Source organism: Orussus abietinus, unplaced genomic scaffold (genome assembly GCF_000612105.2).
Source record: "Orussus abietinus isolate OABI.00-Male unplaced genomic scaffold, Oabi_2.0 scaffold349, whole genome shotgun sequence".
Lineage (NCBI taxonomy): Eukaryota > Metazoa > Arthropoda > Insecta > Hymenoptera > Orussidae > Orussus > Orussus abietinus.
The window spans coordinates 50,927-75,099 of record NW_019394493.1 but is presented as its reverse complement, the minus strand read 5'-3'; the positions used below and the strand labels follow the sequence as shown (position 1 = coordinate 75,099).

Here is a 24,173-nt window from a genome sequence, read left to right as displayed (position 1 = left end):
GTATCTCATATTAGAGCCTTCAATAATTGGATATCGATCGAAATATGAGAGCTCGACGCCATTATGGTTCTGGCCTCGGTTAAGTTAACAAATCTTTTTTAAAAATCTAAATTTAGAAAGTATTAGGACAATTCCTAGGTGTTCATTCGTCATGTGTCAAAGTTTCGGACAAGTTTATCCAATACTCTTAAATAAAAAGTGTTGTATTCGAATCGACCGATTCGAGGGGGGGTTTCACTTTACCTTAAATACTCACCTTATGCATCTCGCGATAAACTTTCATTGCATTCCGAATGCAGAACCGTATACTTCTCGTTGCATTCACCGAAACGTATTTACGGCTCTTCGTGATCTCTAGATTTAACATCGCGCAAATGTATTTGGCTCGAAACCCTATCGAGTTGATAAAGAAGGGTGGAGTTAAAGCAATTTAATGGGGTTTTGGCTAACGATCGAAGCCATGAAGTGCTATTAGAATTTTGGGCAGTCTTCTATCGGTATGGTCTTAATGTAGTTGAATTTATGGACGGTTTTAAGGTATTAATCGCTGTGAATGAATTGATATGAGGCAATTAGTCGGAACATTTCTGCCCGGTGCCATCGTCCGAAAGTTGCCTTTGATAGGCCTTGGATATGTCCATGCGAGTCAGACATCCCGAAGAGTCTGACCCTACGTAACCCGACCCTACCAGATTCGACCGCATATGTAGTCCGCGATTTAACGCATATCTAAATCGAGCATACATTACCAGGTCGGGCCTGGGACAACTTAAAACAATGCTATAAATCGAGTATTCGTCGCAAGGTAAGGGCTGACGCGACCTAAAGCAACGTTAAGTATAGAATGTACATCACCAGGTCGGGCCTGGCGTGATCTATTCCAGCTTTACAAATCGACCATACATTGCAAAGTCAGACCCAATGCGATCTAAAGCAATTTTAAAAATCGAATATACATCACCAGATCGGGCTTGGCGCGACTCTTTACGCCGCTCCTCGCACGCCCATCGACGCCGTTTCCTGGCGGTTTCTCATGACGCGTTTCGCGAGTACGGCCTTGGGGAGTCTTTGTACGGTATCGTGGCACGTCGCCGTCGGTAGGAGAGATACATCGACGGGGACAGGGAGAGGGAAGCGACGCCGGTTTACTTGCTACACGCGAGGTCAACCCGTTTTCGGCCGGCACGCCGCAATTACGGAATAGCGGAATGTACTCGAAATTGCGCCCGCGCCGAGATTCGGTTATGGGTCTCCCGATAACGCGAGTGCGATCGATCGGCTCCACCGGGTATTTCGCACCAGGTTTCGTTCTTCCACTCGGACGACCTTTTACGTGTCGACTTCGTTAACGGAAGAGGGGACTCCGGTGTAGCCGGAAACGCCTCGTAAAAAGCGTTGGAATTTTCATCGGCGTCATGGGGTCGCACGAGAGATGTGGAAAGAAATGCCGCGCGATCTACCGGGTTTAACGCGAGATTAAACTGTTTCTTATGCAACCCTAAAGATTTAATACTTATATACAGATACAACGTGACGGACGCGAATGCCGTATGTGTACGATGAGACGGCATTCGTGTCCGCCACTATACTCAAGAACCGTTTTGCGTTATCACAAAAAGGGGTACTTATTCTGTCGAAGCGCGATTTAGAAGGACGAAATTTCTATCAGGCTTCGTTAATGTAAACGTCTTTTGCGTTTTTGTAGGTTGAGGCGTAACGAGATACCTTATTGAATTCAATTTCTTGTCGCGAGAAGAGCTCGTCTTTGCAGATAAAAAATGTGCCAGGTGTCCGGTTTTCTCGACTCCGAGTTCAGATGGATTCGGAATGTTATTTTAAACGCGAAGCGAGGAGATTAATGACGTCTCGTTTGACGGTAAACCACAGTCGTTTGCACGTGTCGGTATGGCAATATCGATACGGATAAAGTGGCGGCGCTGGTTGGCAGTGGTCATGGTGGTCGAGAGGTGCGACACCTTGAAAAAGATACGCTACGTAATTGATCCAGGTTGTAAATACTCGGTTCCGTACGCAATTATTTCAGCACGACAAAATCATCTCTATCAATTGATTATAATTTTGGCCGTTAGGCATCTTTCTACGTTCGCGAATGCATCATCTGTGATTTACTCGGAATGTTATGTTATACGTGTTATTCAGCAATTTATATTCTTAACGTGCACTTGTTAACGGTTCCCAATTTGGCTAAATCCACTTTCAAAGTGAACTTTACTGCCACGCGTGCTTTTACTTCTCTTTCGAGCTAACGCCGTTCCGTTTCTCGTTAAAAATACACGGATTCTTTACGGACTATTTCCGTCGTTTTCAGCATTATCGAGCATTTCTCCGCGAGCGTTCTCGTCAATTAAACCAACCTAGCGAGCCAGCCTTGGCAAAAAAGAGGAGAAAATTTTCTCGCAGTGAGTGGCTTAACCGGATGGCGGATTTTTTGTGGCTGCAGTCTTGCCCTCGCGCGCGCACATAGGCGTAAAATGTGCGTTAAATTCACTTCGCTAGAATACTTGTACTCACGAAAAGTACGTTATCGAAAAATTATTTAATATATCGGTACGAGGAACTCTTGGAACATTTTGTCAGGGCATCCTTTTACAATCTCCTCTAAGCCCTCTTCATTTAATTTAATCACTCTCAAGTTGACTTACATCGAGCCCTAATTTCCTTTCTAAACCATATTCTTCATGGCTGAGCGTTTTATTCGCTATTATTTGTGTTATTATATTTATGCCGCAAATTTTGCCGAAGAAAAGAACCTTTTTTTCTCAGGAAGTAGCCTAGTTCGAATTTTCTATCTCCAGGTTCTGCATTAACGCTGATACGCATAAATTGCGTCTTAATTTGAGGACCTTCCCGGAGCACTTTCTCAACGAGCACATTATTGGGAATAATAATTAAGCATGGGCTGCTCCTTGTTACTCATCAAGGGCTCTCTTTGAGGAAATCCAGAAAAGCATGCTGTCGGTTAAGGGACCTATCGATCCGTCGTGTTCGGTCGAACCGAAGCTCTCCTGGTCGAGTCAACTCGCGTTAAAACCTAGTTCTCGTATATCTGAGAGAAAAAACGTCGTTAGCATTACCCGCGAAGTTTAGCTAAAGAGAAAAAAAATTCTGTGAAAGCGGCGCAAACGGAAGGCGGATTTCTTGTCCCGGAGTGCAACACTCGACTCACATATCGGCATGGATTGCACGTTAATTCGAGCACCTCCTCACACCTCTTTGAACTCGACGAGGAATTCTTGAGAATAATAATTAGAGCCAAGACGATCCATGCCACTCATGGAGGACACTATTTAAAGAATTCGAATAAGCAAGCGATCGAATTCAAGACCTATTGATTTGTAATTGAGTTAAAGGGAGTCGAGTCGCTTATGTGTACCTCCACTGAAACATTAATTAACTTTACCGTGTCACCAACGTCACTTTCATTCGTATTAACTTCTCGGTATCAATAATTAGAATCTAGCCTAATCGAATAGTACCTCTATTTTGTCACTCTATGTACTCGATTGTTCGGATCCATTACGGCCGCAGTCCAGGAAATCATAATTAAGCCCAAATTATCCACGGCATCATCGAGCCGCATCATCACCAACATCAGTTTCGCTCATGTTAACTATTTAGTACAAAAAATTAGAATCGAACCTGGTCAAGTGGTGTCTTTATATTATCGCTATGTACTCACTCGTTCAGTTCAGTTAGGGCCACAGAACATGACGACAGTGAGCCTAGATTATTCAAGGTACTCTGGATCCGCTATCATTACCAGTAATGGTTTTGCTCATCTTAATCTTGTGGTACCAGAAATTAGGATCTACAATTTTTTACTGTCTGTACAGTAGATCGCACGGATCCGTTAAGGTCGCAGCTCGGGGAATAACAATTAAGCCCGGATTATCTAAGGTACTATCAATCCGCAAAGTTAAGTCTGGTTCAGGACTCTTTCCCCGGGTATTTGCGGCGTGACGTTAATTTAGCTCCCTTGGGACGCCTGTCCGGAAGCCCATTCTGATACACCGGCGGAACAAAATAGTGAATCGCAGTTCGTTACACAGAAACCAGGAGCCAGTTTCCGTTGGTGGGACTTCGAGTACGAAACTCGCGAAGCTGATGCTCGTCTTAATACCTCGCTGGGTCGCCGACGACGCGGCTTGTACGTCGGGAAAATCAAGCAGGACGGCTCAATTTACGGGGAAATAAGCTCGTGGTGTTACGTCTGAAATGGGAAAAATGAGTGAGAGGAGAGGACTGTCTTCTTGACCAAAAATTATACTTACACGGAAATTGAACTCCGCAGGCGATAAATAAGTTTCACGGCGATCGATAGAAATTTAACAAACTAATATTGCATTAGACTCTCGTAAAGTTCTTTTTTTGATCACGCATTAACACGATTTAATCGACTCATTTTGTTGTATTTTTAATTCCTTGTTCGATGTTTATGGAACCACCGTTAGTACGTATGATTATCTTGTTACGTTCTATTTATGGAAACAAGAATACTTTACAGGTGCAGTTAAGAAATTCCCATAGTTACGCACTTTGAACTACATAAGTACGCTCAAATATACGATGAGCTTATTCATGAGTGGGTCGCGATGGCGCACATTTTTCCAGGTAGCTGGATACGCATATCCGGGCCATCTGTACTCGTATTTAAATTAAAGAAAGGTGGGAAAAGTTCGTTCCCCCTGCAGTCATCAACCGGCCTTTGAGCGATAAAACATCACTCCACGTTAATTCTTTCCCTTTCTCGCGACGTGATAACATTCCTGTTGCCAGGTTGGCTGACTTTTTGCCGCATTCGTCAAACCCCGTGACTCGATAGAACCTTATCGATTCGTCCGCCGCCGATAGCGAAAGAACCAAAAATCGATCCCCCTCCGTCGCTCGTTCTAGGATCCCCAGCGGATTTCTAATTTCCTACGTTTCAGTACGGTATCTCCGTGATTCGCTATCGATGTAGGTTGCGCAATTGCTAAATTCCGCAGTCGTTAGGCTCCACTAATCGATACTATCGAAATTGACCTATAATTCACGGATCGGCCGGTATACGTAAACGCGAAATAAAATATAGCCTCGCTGTCTCCACTAAAAATTGTTTCCAGTCCAAGCCAACTCGAGCTTTAAAAGAGACTTCCAGGCGGAGGTATCGGCCTTTACCAGATATATCGCTTATCTGCATCTAACTTCGATAGCAAACTCGAGTTTATCCGCGTTTATCGAGCCCGTCCGGGTTTATCGTCACGTTATGGACCCAGTTGCTCGACGACGGTCGACCGCGAAGGCCTCATACAGCTACGGCCCTTTTTCCTTCCTAATCTTTGGGAGGCCTCGAGTCATGTGTAGAGGAAATAAAATCCCTGAAACTTGTTTGTTGTGCTTTTGTGTTGTGCACCTTGCCGAGGCTGTGCCATGACGTCACGCTGCTTCGATATGTGCTAGCCTCGCTTTCTGTGCCGTGCAAGCCGAGAAGCGGGGTGATAACACCGCTGCGGTGAGCCTTATCACCAAGCAATATGTGCTCGAGGTGCGACGGGTCGCCTTGGAGTTTTCACGAAGCAAACCGATCCCCTCGAAGGTCCTTTTCGAAGATTTTGTATGTTCTTTCCTTACCTCGAAGGCCGCTGAATTTCATATTTTCTCTATTTTTTCTTTGAATTTATTTTTTGCCCGTGAGTCGAAACGAAAAACTCGTTGGAGATCCAATCCTACCGTAAGTCGAGGTTCCAGGGAACGAATATTTCGCGTCGGACGTGATCTGGTCGGCGTTTTCGATCCAGCGAATACAAACCGCACGGTTTAGCTTGGAATTCGATTGAGATACAATGTAACATCCTGATCGCTGAAAACAGGAGAAGGGAAGTGAGAAAGAGTTGTGCGTTATTGCAAGTTACGGCCAAGTGTACTTTATTGTTGAACAATTCAACTTTCGATTTATCTGGTCGTATTTTCACGTATCTTCCAATTTACTCGGTTTCTTTGTCGCTTTGTCGCGTTGGGCATTTCCTTGGTCTATTTCGGTAGCCCTGTATGTTCGACGGGTGTTCTTTTATTGGACCGGTTGGACCCTTTCGTGCAGTTACTATAATTTATGGAAGACTTCGGAAGAGGGGACCGATGGGTATCGGATTGCTTCGGGAAGACGCAGAGTCGATCGATCGATCGATCGAGGGAGTCGGCACACCATCCTCGCGATTTCAAAGCCGTCCGCTGGATAGCTGGTAGAAGATGGGATTAACGGAGTTCGACGCGAAGGTCGTCGATGCGCGGGGTAAACCCGCAGGTGATCGGCCCGATGGCGGTTCCTTAACGAGGACCTGTGTTTCTTCCCAACAGAGCTGATCGACTCCGCCGATTGGCTCCCAGCAACGACCGAATCGACGCAGACCTCCTCGAGAGGGCCTCGAAGGACGAGCTAAGCCGTATCTCGGACCGTTCCTCGAAGGACTCGTTATCGGGCGATCCCTCCACGAGAAAGATGACAGCTGCCGACTCGAAGAGAGAACGACATCTCGGGACGATGTACTCGAAGGATTTGTCATTTTGTAGGACGAGTCTCGTCGGGGAATTGTAAAGGAGCTCACGGTAGAACCGGACACATGCCTCGAAGAGGAAGCGAAATCTTGGAAGGATACATGTGAAGGATTTGAGAGTTTATGGTGTTTTATTGGAAAAGTTTGAGCAATCGTTCGAGGGTCTCGCTGCAAAGTGGACCAATTTCCTCAAAGAGTGGACGAGGCCTTGGAAAGGTTCTCAACGAACGATCCTAGGCGATCGTGGCAACGGTGCGCTTCCTCCGCGAAACCGATCGACAACTTCTGAAAGACCCCCGAGGTCTCGAATCGGTTTTCGAACGACGACTCGGTGAATCAGCGATTTTACAATCTTCCGTTGGAAAACTCTAGGCGACCGCCTTAGCGGCGATCTTGTCGCGAAACCGGTCGACGAGGTCCAGGACAGCCCCGGTCGCGGAGCGATTCACGCGGAACAACCCGGAATGCTGGCACCGTTCGCGATCTTTCATCGACGAGTTTTTCGCGATCGCCTCGACCGCCACCTGACCATCGAACCGGTCGACAGACCTCAAAGGCGAAGCCGAACCTGGAAATGACTCAGAGGCTCCGGCGACTGGAAGGACCTTTAACTCCTGTTACGAGCCGAATTTACACGATTTCACCGACAAAATCCTTCCGAGACTCTCGCGGAAGCAACGTTTTCGGGAGACCGTTCCTCGAGAAAGGAACTTCGGTAGTCGTCTCTTCATCGAGACGTCCTATACAACCGGCGACTGAAACCAATCAAGAAGGGTCAGACTTGGTCCGTTGTAGCCTGCGAGTCCTTAATTCGGCTCTTTATCAAGCCATATCATTCTTTCTCGGCTAGGCAACGGAAGGATCTCATATCCTGACGAGGTTCGATACCGCAAGGAATCTACAAAATCTAGTCCATCTTCAAGGCGCAGAGCTTTCGACTCGGCCGACGACTCCATCTAGGATCTTTTGGCTCGTTTTCGCAGCGGCGGAGAGAGAGTTGACCGTGGTGTCGGTATCGGGGCCGATAAGGGATCTCCCTGCTCCCGTCTCGGACGGCGTCGCTGTCGCGGCGCGTCGCCGTCATGAGCGAGCCCGCGGCAAGCGCGGCGAACCGCGAGATCCCGCTCGCCAGGAGCCAGCCGGGTAGAAAGTCGATCAGGCCGTCGAGTTTCCGACGAGCGGTTGACGCCGACGCCACTCGAGCGTCGCACCCAGCGAGCGAGGCCGCCAGCCCAACCACGCCAGGGCCTAAGGTCGAGCCCAGTCGCACGACCACCATGGAGGCGCTCAAGCAGTGGACGCTCGTCGAGGGTGACGGCGGCGGACTGAGGGTCGTCGAGCGACGGGTCGAGGCCGAACCCTGGCGCACCAGGTCGCCGGCGCCTCGGCGCGCTCCCCTCGGCCCTCCCGAGGCCAAGTTCAAGGCCAAGGCCGGGCCTGTCGACTCCGGACCCTCGCCTCCGCCTAACGCCCCGGTCAACCTCGGCAGCATCCTCGGCTGCTACGTCGACCCCCGCGAGAGCATCGACATGCTGGAGCGCCTGGAGAGGCAGGTCAAGGCCATCGAGATGGGAACCATCGCCGCCAGGACGAAACTCCTCGGCCAGGACCGGACCGACGTCTCGGCCAAGATCGAGCCCCGGGAGGGACTGCTCGCCAACCTGCCCGACGACGAACCACAAGGGTAACTCCTTTTCCTGATCGACTCTGGGAAGGACGCGACGGCCATTCGCGAAAACCTCGAACAACCTCGTTGCTTTTGGTTGTTTTACGTTCTTTTTTTTTTTTTTTCTTAATACTTTCGTTTGGTTTTGATAGAGACGGGAAATATCGAGGACGCGTTCGCCAATTGGGGGATTCAAGATTAACCAGTTTCTAGATGGTTGGGAGGATTTTCTCGTGAGCGGGTTTTTGGGATCTTGGCAGGTGGTGCTCCGATTCGAGATTTTGAAATCTGTAATCGTTGACTTAAATGGGGTTTGAGATGATATAGAAGACAACCGATATAGTTGGGGTCCTTACAAATTGGAATGGTATTGGGAATTCTTGATGGACCGAGAGGAGGATTATAGCGATACCGGGCTATTTCGAGAATTGTCGCTTTTCGGGAGCCGTACATTCGGACTAACGAAGTTAGAGCGCTGTTTGGTTCCTAACGAGCTTTGAGGTACTCTTAACGAGCTTCCCGTGTAGCAGCTTTTCGCGGAGGCTCGACGCGTTCGACAGGAGGTATTCGGTTTTCGATTGCCGATGTGCAGGGATGGCAGGATAAATGAATTACCGTACAATCGATTCCGACCGATTACCGCCCTATCCGGCGAATCTCGCCGCCTCGAAAGGTCGCGGAGAGTCCAAATCGATCATCGGTCCGAATCCCTGTGATTAACCTTCGCGAATGGCTTTCGTGCTCGGCCGGGCGGAGGGCGCCCGTCTTGTCGACAGGTAGCTCTGTACCGAATTTCGTAATTCGTAAACCAAGGAACCATCCGTTTCGACGCGGGGAAGTGACCAGGAACTCGACTGGAAACACCGGCGTCGTCCCCAAGCCGACGACCACCAAACTCTCGAGGACTGCCTCGGACACGAGGCGCGGCCAGGAGTCAGACATGTTCTTCAAGGTGCAGGCGAGGACCCAGAAAGCCCGCAACCTGCCCAGACCCATTGTCACTAACAGGCACCTCCAGGAACTTTCGACCGCCTTGGACCCCGTGACCAAAGTCACTCGCAACGATGGCCAAAACCAGGCTAACAAGGAGGTATCTATCGGACCGAACGACTTTATATACGCGGAAACTAATCTTGACCTCGCTTTGAAGCCGCGAAACGGTGATCAGCTCTATTCATCGTTGGGTTTTACGCGTAGATGCCCACAGGCCCGTCAGCTGATTGATAGGCTGGCCGATATATGAGCACCGTTTTGATAAGTATCGCTTTAAGACTTCTAATTGTAATTGCGAAATCGTTATACAATGTCGGCCTGCCATTTAAATACGTTATACCGTATATATTTGCCGTTAAACCGATCTCTCTTGACCTCGACCACTGGTACCGATGCTATTTCTACGGGATGTTAGAAAATGGTGAACACGGTTTGTAGAGCGCTATCCTTGTCGAAAATGGAGTCGAAAAGTCCTATTTTTTTCTGCAGTTCCATATCTTACCTGTAATTATGAGTTGAAAAGTAGCTGATCAAGTGCGTCGATTAGCCGAACGCGTGTTAGCCACGCTCGTTTTCCGCGGCGGAGGGACGAGATAACTTATGACGAGCTCTTCGATTTGTGTTTCGTTAATAATTTACCAGTAATATTGTATTTAATGCCCACACGCATCAATTGGTACAGTATACGTATATTACATATATATGGAATATTCGTACTTCTATAGGAGAACTATATCATTCATAGACACTAGCTATACCGAAGATGGATATCTATTCTAAGCATGTGGATGTATATCACGTATACGCATTCATTATTCTGTAGATAATCGCAGATATCTAGATTTTGTATATGCACATCTACGGTTGATCTATATCCTCATACTGTCCATTTACAAGAAATTGATATTCATATTACGTCTATTTAACGTCGAAAAGATATATACATAATTTATATTTCCTAGATGAACGCAGACATCGAGGTTTGCCCCCCCCCCCCTCCCCCGAGAGATGTAGAGAGGTCAGGAGGGAGAGGGTGAGAGGAAGATACGTATATTCACCGTCTATGATATATCCACTACGTCATTAAGACATTCACCAAACATCTGTAAAGAGAACTGGAAAGAGTTAACATTGCCGAGCTATACGATTGTTTACTGTACGTGAATAATACGTACTTCGTCTACTATTCCCACATAGAACATATACGTCTCATATACGTCCGAATGGATCCGCTATTGCCGCGCGCGCGTCTTCCGTATAATATCGCGCAAATCATATTCGCATTATATACGTGTATTGACTATTTATAGATATTTGCGATTATCTATAGAATATGATAATGAATACGTATACGTGATATAGATCTGTAGAAGTAAAATAGACATCTATCTTCAATACGGGTAGTGCATATGAACGTTATAGATTTCCTATAGATTACATGTATGGATATTCCGTATATTCCACAGTGCAGGAAGATTCTGTTGAGTTGGATGAGAATGTTAGAGGTAAGTCTCTTTTTATTGTAAACTTATCACTATCGTCATCAGCATATTCTTGATGCACTACTTGTTTATTTCTAGTTTCAGTATTATATTTGTCGTCCTCAGAAACTGCTGTCCACTGTCATTCCTCTTGACGGTTGCTAGCAGTAGTTTCGGCAGGATACGGTAGATGGCGTATGGCAAGCGTGTGGCTTTCCCGCAAGTGGTACGTTTAGTAGTTAGTTTGTATATAGAACCCAATACCGTTTTTGATGTTTAAGTTGTAATATCATTCTGCTTTACTGTTTCAGATGCCGATATTCCAGCTCTACTTCGAAGAAGACTGTCTTCAATCTGGAGACGAGGGAAGAGGAAAAATGATAATTCGAGATACAACACCCCACACACTTCAAGCAAAAATAAAAGATATTCCTCACTTTCAGATTAAAAATATGTAAGAATACTGAACAGTGCCATGAGCACATAATAAATGTCCATAAATCACCTGTCCATGATTTATTCAATTTGTTGCAACGTCGGTTCAACATTACCTCAGCTCTGACATATGTAAAATAGATGTTATATGTAATGTATATTAGACATATTATTTACGTCTCATATACATATCTGAATTACGTATAATATTCGTACATTAGTCGGTCATGTAGCTCTATTTGATATATCTTATAGATATCCATACGAGATCTATAAGAGATTTATAAGAGATCTGTAAGAGATCTATGAGATATCTAAGATATCTATAAGATCTACAAATATCTGTACGTTACGTATAATATACGTATATGATGGGTATATGTTCTGTGTGGGCAATAACCAACTAGACGCGTCGATTAGTTGAACACGTATCAGCCACGCTCTATTCTCTGCGATAGAAGGACAAAAGACAACTTATGGCGAGCTCTTCAATTCGCATTCCGCCAATAACTTACCTGTAATAATTAATTAAAAATAGCCAACTAAACATGTCGATTAGCCGAACGTGGGTCTACCGCGCTCTGCTCTTTGTAATAGAGGGACGAGATATCTTACGGCGAGCTTTTCGATTCGTGTTCAGCTAATAATTTATGTGCAATAATTAAATAATAGTTAATCAGGTGCGTCGATTGGCCGAACACATGTCAACCGCGTTCTCTACGATAGAGGAAGTGAGCTGTACGATTCGCATTCCGCTAATAATTTATATGTAGTAATTAATTAAATTAATTAAAAAACGGGCATGTGAATTAGCCAATCGCGTATCAGTCGCGCTCCGTTATTTGCGATAGAGGGACAAGATAGGTTGTGTTCTGCTAACTGACGCCGCTATTTGGATAGTTTTAATTCATTACTACGGGCAAATAATGCCCCTTAAACAAAAATTGTACAGGACTTTTCGATTCCAATTTTGACAAGCATAGTGCCGAGTAAACCGTGTCCACCATTTTTCTAAGATCTTATATATCTACCCATTGAAATGATCGATTAACCTTACTTTACTTGGCCATTACGGGGGCAATCGTGAAGTCAAAACCGAGGGCAGCGGTCGTACCTATAGCTGAAGTCTACCCTTTCTCTGGTCTCACTTTTTATTGGGTCCCTCCATTTCCGGCGAAACCCTGAATCAAACGGGAACAGTCGATAGGTCGAATTGGCAGCTGCGCCGGCATCAGACCGAAAGTGTTTCGACATAATGAAATTGCTCAACCGAGTCTGCCGAAGCTCCATTCTCCGCAGAAGTGCAGAGGTGAAACTAGGCCGAATGGAATCCAAGTCGAATTCGATCGTCTCTAGCGACGTAAAACTTACGCACGTTTCATTTTCCCCTCCTACCGACCCACGTCTTTTCATCGCGTCGTGTCAACCGGTACCGCACGTGCCTCCACCGAACTTTAAATCGTGAGACGTCTTAATAGCGAAATCTGCTTTCGTTTCGTTTTGTCTTCGTTTCTTTGCGATATCCGTGAAAATGGAAATTTGTGTTTCGCATCACTTCGACACATCATTTTCTCCGCCGCTTCTCAGCGAGGACTGCGATTAGTTAGGCTTGTTATTATAGCGAAAAGAGATCCTCGTGATAATTTTTTAAATTTATATTTTGGAGCAACACTCTTAAAACGACCCCCAAGGATATTTATTACCGTCCTTTTAATATTGAGAATCAACTTTTGAGATGAACATTAATTGCACTAATTACGGTGTTCGTGCTATTCCCGAGAAGGCAAGTAGGCCTCGCGCTTTTTCTTCGACTTTCGGAAAATTTCTCGAATCCGAAATTGGATCCATTGAGTTGGGAATCGATCGATCCTATTTAGAGAAAGTTTCGTTGTCGCGCGAAACCGGGCCAATCGAATGGCACCGCGGTCTACGTCGACCTAACGGAGAACGATAATCCGCGGTCCCGGGTTTCTGTGTTGGACAGGGTTATCTAGGTAGATTCCTAAAGTGCTCGCTCAGGTGCCCTAACCGAAACAGAAGTACACTCTTCCGGGTGAACTCCGAACTCCGCTTGTTTCGTTGCCTTGCAATTTCGAAGTCCTGCATCTGGCACAACTCCGAGATTTCCGGCTCCGCTGCTGGCAGTTTTCGAGTTTGTGGACATTTTTCCTGCGAAAAAATTGCAGAAATGCAAAAATGCGTTGCACTGAATTTATATAATCATTTACTCACAACCATTTCCACATAAAATGAAAACTTCGGGAAATGGCGGACCACCTTGTACTTTCCAGTTCGAAACCTTATGTTTGGTTTTACACGCCTTCGACACTTACGACTCGTCTCGTTAACCCAATAATGTACAATTTCGTTAACGCGTTACGAGACTTTCCGCCCTCTTTCAGTTTTGCGACTTCTGACGTTGCAGACTTTCGCTTTCATAAATTTCTACAGCAGTGCCGCGATATATCCAGAGTTTTCTATATAATTGTTTCAAGATACGCGATGTACGTTAATCTCTCAGCCGCCGTGCTCGAGACAACGGCAAACTGTTGTGGGCGAACTGTGAACTTCTCAGGTGCGAAACTTGTTTCCGTACTTCGCGAATAGGAACCTTGGAAGTACTCGGGTCTGTTGACCGTAAAGCTTGGCACCGGTGGCTCGTTCGTTAGCGAGGAAATGGTTCTCCTGGTTTCTCTGGCTCGAAGAGTCGCTCGTAAACGGTCCATCCGATGACCCTCCGATGAAAGCTTTATCGACGTGTCGCAAGTCCGCCATGAGTAAGGCTCTACACGGTCACGGAATGGCGTTTTACACGAGACATATACATACCGAGACGCGTCGTTCGAAGTTCCGCTTCCCGTTTCCGCCATTCGCTTCTCGGGATCGAAGAAAAAAAACAAGCTGCAAGCATCTACCTCGTGATGCTTTCCAGTTGCGTAACTGCATATTTCCGGACCTTCAGCCGGCAAGATGTAATAAGAAGGGAAACATTCAATTATTTTAACTGGTTTTTGATCGGTTGTTGAAACACCGCATATGTATGCATTTCCGAGAAACTATAAACGATATATAAGAAGGAACTGCAACGTTTTACGTTTAGAAATGTGAATCGGGGATTTGATACTTCCTTTTTTACTCTCTTTGCACCTTGCGAAAGCGTACGGAAGTATTTTGTGAAGATGGAGTAAGTACCGATGCACCTAAATGGGAATGGCAATATTTTAAGTTAACACGATAAGGGCCACGTTAGTCACTGGTCGCTGCCACTATACTTTCCGTTCGGACTGGTGACTGACAGTATACTTGTCGTCGGGTAAAGTCAGATATAATCGGATATAGTCTGATATCGCGGTTTAAACGGGAAGGAAGACAAAACAGGCTCGACGCTTTACGTGTTAATGGTTGGGAAGGATGTAGAGAGACGACGGTGCCGGATAAATCGCCGAAACTAATCCAATTCGAATGGATCCGCTATTGTCGCGTACGGTTACTCGAAGTACGTGGAAAGGTAGCGTAAGGTCGAAAACAGCCCATAAAGTTGAAATGACCGGCTTAATTTCGAAACGGTCTAAATTAAGATCCATCTCCCGGGCAACATTCAGAATTTACTACCCGTTGGGAAACAAATTATTACATCCCCTTAAACGTCAAATGCACGGTTACAGACAGCTCATTTCCCTCTCCGTTCCGGTTTGCGTGACGAGACATAACCCCGCGTGGGTGCGATGTCCTCTATATTTAGGCCACCGTTCTGTGACACTACACGGCTCGCGATTGTCAGTCAATCTCCGAGGGTCGTCAATCCTCGGGCTGTGGGAGACGGGATCAGTTTTGCTGAAGGAAGACTTAACCGCCAGCAGCTGGTTTCGCGTTTTTAATGAAATTATTCCGGATTTTGGCGATATACAATAGACTATAATTTCTTATACGGACAATGAAGAACGCGTAATCTTATGACGATTGTCATTTCCATTGGCCTTGACTTGAGCGGTAAAAAAATATTAATTTAATACTGATAATTAACGCGGATGGGCTGTCGACGCTCCAGCCACTTAATATACGCCCGAAATCGTCGCGATCAAAATTTCCACCCCCAAAATATTAACGTGCCAATGGAAACGCGCGGTTCAGCGGATCTTCGAATTTCCTCGTTCGACGTTTCAAAATCAACGTTAAAGATTCTTTCCTCTCGTCTTCGTATTACGAATTTCATTATCTCTCGTCGTCAAACGTCGAACAACATCGGAGCAACATCACATATGGTTACCCAAGGAAATTATTTCACGGGAGCGTTTCAAAAAACCAAGTTACTAAATTGAAATTTCTGAAAAATAAAATTCAAAATTGTACCTTCTTGGCAACCATTTTTCCAGCGCAGTTGCCACTTAAATTCGTACATATCTACATTTCCCACTTTTCGTACCGAAAGATGTATTTTCTTTCCTTAAGGTGAAGTGAAACACATCGAGAAATTTGATGAACGTCGATAAAATAGATTCTTCTACACATCTACGTTACCGATGTTTATACTTACATCGATAGATGTGTCGAATTATATTGGGTATTACATTCCACATATCGTTTCCGTATAATAATTATAAAAAATCGAAGTACAACTAAGAAATCTCTTGGATTCATGGTTTCTGATGTCCCAGTTGACTACAGACTGCCACCCTGCGCCATCCGAGATTTCGGTGTCCACTAAATTTTCTCTTCAATTTTGAAAGGGTCAGGCTAATTCTTAGGTGCTTATGAGTCACCTGTCAAAGTTTCGGACAGTTCGGTCCAGTAACCTTAAAAAAAGGTTTCTTATTAGAATCGACTTATTCGAAGGGGTTTCACCTGACCTTAAAGTTACAGATAAGAGATATCTTTTAACGCCAAAAACGACGTACGAGTCCGGGCCTTCGTCCGGGCGTCTCGTAAATTCATCCGCACGTGGCTATGGAGCAACGTTCGGGGCGCTGGCGCGTCCGGTTTCGTGCCGGTTTCAGGAGGATCGGCCAGATCCCGAGTGCCGTGACGGGTTCCCGATCCGCGGTCGGAGGCCGCCAAAGGGGGCGGAGGATATCAGCTGAGGGCAGAAAGTTGGGGCGGTTCGCGGCTGATCTCAGTGAGTCGCCGCGTGCGCGCGCATCCGGGGTGAGAGGGGCTGGAGGTGGCCTCGCGTATTGATTCTCCTTCCGTCCCTCGGCTCGCTCGAGGCAGTCGTTTCGGGGTTGTCGTCGACTGCGCCCGAGCGCCGCCATTACGCAGCCCGCTGGATAACGGGGAGTCGGTCGGCCAAGGGGAAGAGAAACGCGCGTTGCCCGGGATCAAGATCGCAACCGGGGTACTTTTCCCCGGTCCGATTGGACCGCATCTCGTCGCGCGTTGACCGGGAACAGGGAAGGAACAATGGGGCGATCGGCCGATCCTCGTGACGACTAGACTCGCGGCTAAGTTCAGCGCGAACCGATAGGAGTCCTCGAGGGTCGCTCTACGGTCTCGACGTGCAGCTGACGCGCGCGAGTGGGGTTCTAATATTACACTCGGTTGTATGTATTTATACGTTGCCTTGCGCGTCGCTTGATGGGAGCGGATTCGAGGGTTTCGAAAGCGAAACTCGACGTAACGCACCGCGTTCAGGTGATGCGAGTGCTTCTTTCGAACGGACTCGGCCGAATGGCTCGGAAGTGCTCGAACGAGCGCGCAGGGTTCTGCGTTTTCGCCGCGACGGGAAGCCTCGTCGCGTTGTTTTACAAGTCGACTGACACGAGGGCGACGGGATTCCTTTAAGGGTCCGATCTCTCGACGAGCCCGCGCCAAGAGGTCGGAACTGCGCGATCCAGCCGCGGCGGAAGATCCGCGCGTCTTTCGTACGACCGATCAATGGGAACGGTCGTCATTTATCGATAACGGGTGAACGAACGCGGTGACCTAACTACGCCCTCGGCATTGTTCCGCCAGACCGGCGGCTCATCGCTGGTGAAACCGAATCGTTTCTTTCCCTATTTGACTATCCACTTGGTCCCGAACAGTAGACTCCGATCATATCTGAATTTTTCGAGCACGGGCCCAATAATTGCGGCTCTTTTATACGGGATTGAACGTCTTCGTGCGTTCGCATTGCTCTCTTGAATGTGCTCCGGGATCTTCTATGATCCCAGAGTACGCGTGATATCTGCCGCGATATCGCTTTCTGCCCTTGGTTAATCTCTTTGGTTCTTAGGTTACCGCGGGAATGTCGCTCGCGAACCACGATTAACGGAGCTCGTTTACTTCCTCTTGTGGATTTCTTTGTGCCTTGACGCCGCGTGTCGTGCATAAATTAAGACTCGGAATAACTAACCTTAAATATTGCCATACGCCTCTTTGCGAGAAGAACGAATAACTCTCGATTGAAAAAGGCTGTCTTCGGAAATGTCGTTTGAAAATCCCCTCGCGCTGTTGCGGCGGTTATCTTTTCTTTTATTCTTAGGTATTGCAATGGGCGAATCCAATTTTACAGCCTTTCGGATTATTTTGATAAAGTCACATTTACGGGAAAGGAACGTTCTCTCTAAAACATCCTTATTTTCGAAGAGCCCCGAAGTAGTTTCACGTCATATTCCGAGGATGTTACGTAAAGTTGCGCGTATGGGAAGTTAACCGAAGGCGATGTCGTCAGAACCCTACGCGAATCTCGAGAACTCGTACCCCAAGGTCCGAAGTCATTGCCTAGGGGCCAAGAACTCTCCGACGAGCTCTGGAGTTGCTGAAAGCGCATCAAACTTGGAAACAAGGACGTTAGTCGACCTGGGCGAACACTGAACTAGCGCGCCTCGAAAGAATCTGCAAGCAAAATGAAGATTACGTTCTGATCTGATTTTTTATCGCGGGTGCTTTTTACGCTCATTTACTATTGTCGTTTAATGTCATGGTTTAAGAAAACACTAAAAAATGATGACCTTTCGATGCCAAATATTAGATTTTTTTTCGAATAGGAAAATGTAATGCAAAGATTATCTTGAAAAGTTAATATCAGGATTAAGCTAATTTGAATCGTTTGATTAAAATCACGATTTCTTAAACGGTCCGAGTACTACACAACGCAATCTCCGTGTTTGCGCTGCGGATATCAGGAAGTTAAAAATTCAACGTGACTTAACAATAGTAATATCTAGACAGAAATAGTAATTTAAATGCTTTTTGATTATCCGGTCTATATTCCTAATAATTGAATGCACAAGCCCGTGTAAAGAAAATGTTTTGTCTACTGATATGCGCAGATGTTATGTTGCACAAAATGGGAATTAGTAGATCGCTGCTCGAACATTCTCAAATTCCGGAAACAAATTATGACAGTTTTTTAGTAATATAGCTTTAACCTCATTTTTTATCACGAGAAGTTCATTTAATTAATTATGATATATCAAAAATCGTGATTTTAATCGTGAGTAAAAAAAAAATCTGCGGTTTTCATTTCTTCAAGGAAATCGTAATGTTTATCAACCTTGATTAATATTAGGATTGGTAGCTTTTACCACAGATCTATCATTTTGCTTTTTTCGAGTTCTTTAGCAATTTCGAGAGCACGTCGACCATCGAAGAATTATCAGAGGCACCTAACCAATGACTAGCAAGAAAAAATTCCCAAGTGTCCGCCGCCGATCATATTGATTTTCATATATGTTGACGAACACAAAAAACTGAGAGACACGTGTTTTTTATTTATCTGCAATGGTCCACATTTAAGGGGTGAAACAATCTCATAAAGTTAGTCGAAAATTCGATATTTATATTAATTTTCGTAGAAGCAGTGGAGGGATTTGACGAAACTTGGCATAAACGTATTCTGTATAAGGACGGTGAAAACATAATATTGTCCACTAATGCTACACCACCTCAAGGGAGTGAACGATCCTTCAGGCGGAATTTTTTTGTAATATCTATTAAACAAGCACTCCTACTTAAGTTCCACTTACGCCATGTGATTGCTCACGAAAAATGAGGAAATACGTGTTTTTTTTGCTTTTTGCCAATAAACATTTATACATCGGTTGAAAACAATGGACGTAGGTGGTGTATGGGTATATCCCGACTATCTTTATTGGGTTATATCATGACCAATTCATTGTACATAAATCATGTGAACGTGCTAACTCCTCAAAATGTCGTTGGTTTTCATGACATGCAATTATATGTATAAATAAATTAAAAAAACAGTTTAAGATACTGAAATTGTTTCGCAACATATTTGATGACGCAGCTCCTCCGTCACCCGTATCCAATTTGTAATCAAATCTTCGCGGTGAAACGATAACTAATTCGGGATGAGTACCGGTATCAAATTTTGAATCGTCTACGCTGACGCGCGTTCTTATAAAGTCTGTTCTCGATTCGAAGCTGATCAGTTCTGATCAGAAATTCTTTTGTGTGAAGTTATTTTGCCGATGTGCTACGATTTTTTTGTGCATAATGATTATAAACCTGATAAATGTGATCAATCTTTTGTTAGATACATTTCAAAGAATGTATTTAATGGAAACTGAAGTCAATCAACAAGAAACACTATTAAAAGAATTTATTCAAAAGATTATTATAAACAGTATATTCCAATTTAATTCGTTTGAGATTACTGAAGATTCAACATTGGACTTTCAAGAACCATTTGAAGCAGGGGAGGTCGAGTATATTGAAGATGAAGGAGAGTGGTGTGACGAAACAGTGCCACAACCGTCTTCATCGATTTCCCAAGATACAGCAGTTAATTTGGACTATAAAAAGAGAGCAGTAGAATTCTGGAGAAATGGAAAATCCAGCAATCTCAAATTGTCCACCGTCCAGCAACGATTTAGAATGCTTTCTGATGCTCGTGAATTAAGAAGGTGGGCTAACCAAGTGGTTGATGGAGGATGTCAAAAAGAAAAATGAATATATGTTTCTACATTTACTCTGGACAAATTACGAAATACTATCGACGCTGTTTTCATAGTGCACGACAGAGATATCCAAAAATGAACTCTGAAAGCATGGAGAGAACAGCCGAACAACAGCATCATTTTTAAAGCGTTTTCAAAATGGTTATACAATTTTAAAAAGCTCATCTTATTGTATCACGAAAAAGTATAAAATTTATTTTAAGCAAAACAAGAGAAGATGGTGACAATTTACAAAAAGCAACTAGTGAATTTATAAACACTGTAAGACCACTGATAGTGCAATACGGGACCGAAAATGTGTATAATTCCGATCAAAGTGGATTTCAGCTACAAATTCATTCGGGACGGACATTATCATATGAAGGAAAAAAAAAAGTGGAATGTATTGCTCAGTTGATTTCGTTGACAACACATAGTTACACAATTCAACCAACAATCTCTTGTGATGGACGATTACTATCACCTCTGTTGATAGTGTTGAAAGAAATAAGCGGCCAATTCGGACCGGTAGTGGAAACAACATTGTTTCGTCCACAAAACGTTTTTCCTTTGGCTTCGAAGTCTGGCAAGCTGACTTCAGGTAAAGACACCTTGAATTTATTCCTATAATTTAGTAACTTGTATACTAATAATGACTAATACTATTACAAAAATTGTAGAGCATTTTAAAACGTGATTGAAGGATGTTTTTACTACCCTAACATTGGTCAAAAAGGCCTTCTTCTGCTAGACTCCTGGAGCGGACACTGCAGTATACAATTCAAGAAATGAAACCAGCCGATAAAAGTACTGCGGCAATGATAATACCAAAGGGAACTACTGGTCGAATCCAACCTTTAGATGTCTAGTATAATGTCGGTTTTTAGTTTAGAAAAATTTTGTGAGGTGTATTTCTGATATTGTCCTATTACATAATTATTACGTTAACCTTCATTTACGGAATAATATTATAAAATTACAATCACTCGGGCATAATCAGTTGTCATCTCCTAGATATAAAAGCCTCTTTCAATATGCATGGTATAAAAGTGGGTATATCGATCAAAGATTACGAAACTTCCCGAGCCCGGTTGATTTTGCCTTTGAAAGCTGTTCAATTGTGAAATATAATGTTTGTGGTGCAGCAGCAATGAAGCGGTGTTTTTGGTGCAAAAAAGGATTTTGTATAAAGCACTTTTTTCACGAGTACCACTACTGTGATAAATATGCTCAGTAATATGAAATAAACTCGTGCGTTACTGAAAAATGTAAAAAATATTCTCTCTTAAGATAACTCCGTTCATTGATTTCAGAATAGATATTCATGCACATATTCTTCTTGAATGTACTATTCTCGTACCTAAGGTAACGAATATCGCTAACTCTATGTTCGTAAAAACAGTAAAAATTCAATTTTATCGTTTCACCACGGAGATTTGATTACTACTTGGAAACGGGTATTAACTGCGTCATCGAATCTCTTGCGAAACAATTTCAGTATTTTAAAGTGTTTTTTAAATTTATTTATACATATAATTGCCTGTCATGAAAACCAACGACATTTTGAGGAATTGGCATGTTCACATGATTTATGTACAATGAATTGGTTACGATATAACCCAATAATGATAGTCGGGATATACCCATGTACCACCTACATCCATTGTTTTCAACCGATGTATAAATGTTTATTGGCAACAAGCAAAAAAAAACACGTATTTCCTCATTTTTCGTGAGCAATCACATGGCATAAGTGGAACTTAAGTAGGAGTGCTTGTTTAATAGATATTACAAAAAAATTTCGCCTGAAAGGTTAGTTTCCCCCTTGAGGTTGTGTAGCATTAGTAGGCAATATTGTGTTTTCACCGTCGTTATACAAAATACGTTTATGCCAAGTTTCGTCAAAATCCCATCACTGCTTCTACGAAAATTAATATAAAAATCGAATTTTCGCCTAACTTTATGAAGTTGTTTCACCCCTTAAGGTGAAGTGAAACACGTCGAGGAACTTGATCAACGTCGATAAAGAAGATTTTTCTCAATGCCTACGTTGCCGACGTTGGTTTTTATATTGACAGCTGTATCGAATTATATTGGGTATTGTCCCAAATGGCATACTCCACCTATCGTTTTCGTATAATAATTATAAAGAAATCTAAGTAAAACTCCAGAAATCCTCTGGATTCATGCTTTCTGGGGCCCTAATTGACTGCAGTGATACCTCCTGCGCCATCTGTGATTTCCAGGTCAATTAAATTTTCACTCCAAGACCTGGTATTACCATCGTTTTGGCATAGAAGCGCATACAACACTTCTTTTCCCTTTATCCCGTTCAAATGCGAGTTTATCGATTACCAGAGTGTTCTAAATTGTCGTAAAATTGTCCTGACCCTTTCGTTTCTCATATCAGAGCCTTCAATAATTGTATATTGATCGAAATATGAGAGCTCGACGCCATTTTGGTTCCGGTCTGGGCTAAGTTAAAAAAATTTTTCCAAAAATTCCAAAGTTTGAATGTGTCAGGACAATTCTTAGATGATCAGGAGTCATGTGTCAAAGTTTCGGACAGTTTGGTCTAATACCCTTAAAAAAAAGTGTTGTATTCGAATCGACTGATTTGAAGGGGGTTTCACTTCACCTTAAATGTTGACCATTGCAGATAAAAAAAACACGTGCCTCGTAGATTTTTATGTTCTTCAACATATATGAAAATCAATAAGATCGGCGGCGGACACTTGGGAATGTTTCCTTGGAAGAATAAAAATGTCCTCTCGTCCCCGTTCGAAGGATTCCGTAATCTCCGAATATCCGTGTAAACAGCGTGTCCTGATGACTCACGAAAGAAATGAACGTATCTGGACCTTCTCCTGGCAGTTTTTGTGCCCTCGAACCGCGAAACTAACCATGAATTCGTTCCTCTCTTGAAAATCCCCGAAGCTGATTCACTCCGGCATTGGCAACATTCTGAATCCCGTTACATTATAGACTCGTTTCGTATTAACCAATTCTTTTATCCTTCGCCAAAACAACCAAATCACCTAACGAAAAAAAAAACGTGATCGTTTCGAATTCTAAGCGACCTAAGGGACGACGATCGGGGGTGATCAATTCTGTGGTTATCCAATTCCCGGATGCGAAAACTGATAAAAGTCCTTGTCGCGGCATTTCCTCCGCCCACGCCATAAGATAAAAGAGATCGGGTACATTAGTAACGCGGTATAATGGTAACATAGGTTATGAGTAGAGGAGGTCGAGGTCCAATTGTAACAATTTTTACGTTTTTATTACTACAATTAATTGTAACAACTCTTTATGATCGAAACCTGAACCGTATATTAAGTGAACTTCTCCCTGAAAGACAGCCTGCATTTGAATGCTTCAAGATCCTATAAAAATCAGCAATTATTCTTTTCTCTACGAAATGTGTGTTACATTTTGAACCGTCGCAGGGCGCGGTGGATACAGTCGTCGGAGCAAATGCAACGCTACTGATTGATACAAGAATACTCAAATAACTATAGTTAATAACTATGTTCTGGAAAATACGTATGAACACAACAAAAGTTACTTATACAGGATACGTATATAAATAAATAAATATAAATGTCATATTTTTAATTAATAATTCTTTTCGAATAATTAGTAATACATTTCGAGCAGTAAAAGTAGAAATGGTCCATCTTGTTTTCCATTTTACTGATGCATTTTTCATAGGATCATTTCTTGCATTGGTGGCACTGAATCCAGATTTGGCCCATTTTACTTCTGTGATGTAAAAGGCTACGTATATCCATTGGAGCTAATCCGAAATATAAATCTGAGGATTGGCGGGTTTGTAACGCATAACCATTTCCTTCTCTTCCTTTAGGGTTTTTATGTACCTATTTGAAGTCATAAGACCAATTTCGAAATCTTGAACTACACTCCTCTGACTGCGACATTTATTCATAACTAAATTTGCAACACGTTTCATGATATCTCCAAATGGATTTCGGTTCGATATCTCTTTACGGACACGGGGCATGTTCACAGAATCTGCAAGAGTTATATTGTATCGGATTTATCCGGGGGAACGTAGATCGGGGTCAAATGTTCCATGTTACATTCGTGACAGTCTGACTTATTATAATTGTCCCCAATGGCTCTTTTCAAATAATTGATACAA

The 24,173-nt window shown here is 43.8% G+C and overlaps 1 protein-coding gene across 22 annotated transcripts in view; it reads left to right on the top strand.

Moving 5' to 3' along the window:
• Positions 1–24,173, top strand: part of LOC105702267 (serine/threonine-protein kinase MARK2) — a 56,348-nt gene that overhangs the window by 6,583 nt on the left and 25,592 nt on the right. For 5 of the 22 annotated variants that reach the window (XM_012429720.2, XM_012429718.2, XM_012429716.2 and 2 more), the window contains exons 1-2: positions 1,343–8,235; positions 9,031–9,307. In XM_012429720.2, the coding sequence (XP_012285143.1) occupies positions 7,634–8,235; positions 9,031–9,307 (879 nt within the window). In that variant the 5' untranslated portion in view covers positions 1,343–7,633. Of the gene's footprint in view, positions 1–1,341; positions 8,236–9,030; positions 9,308–24,173 lie in introns of those variants that run through there. The other 17 variants (XM_012429707.2, XM_012429708.2, XM_012429719.2 and 14 more) reach the window with 8 other exon arrangements.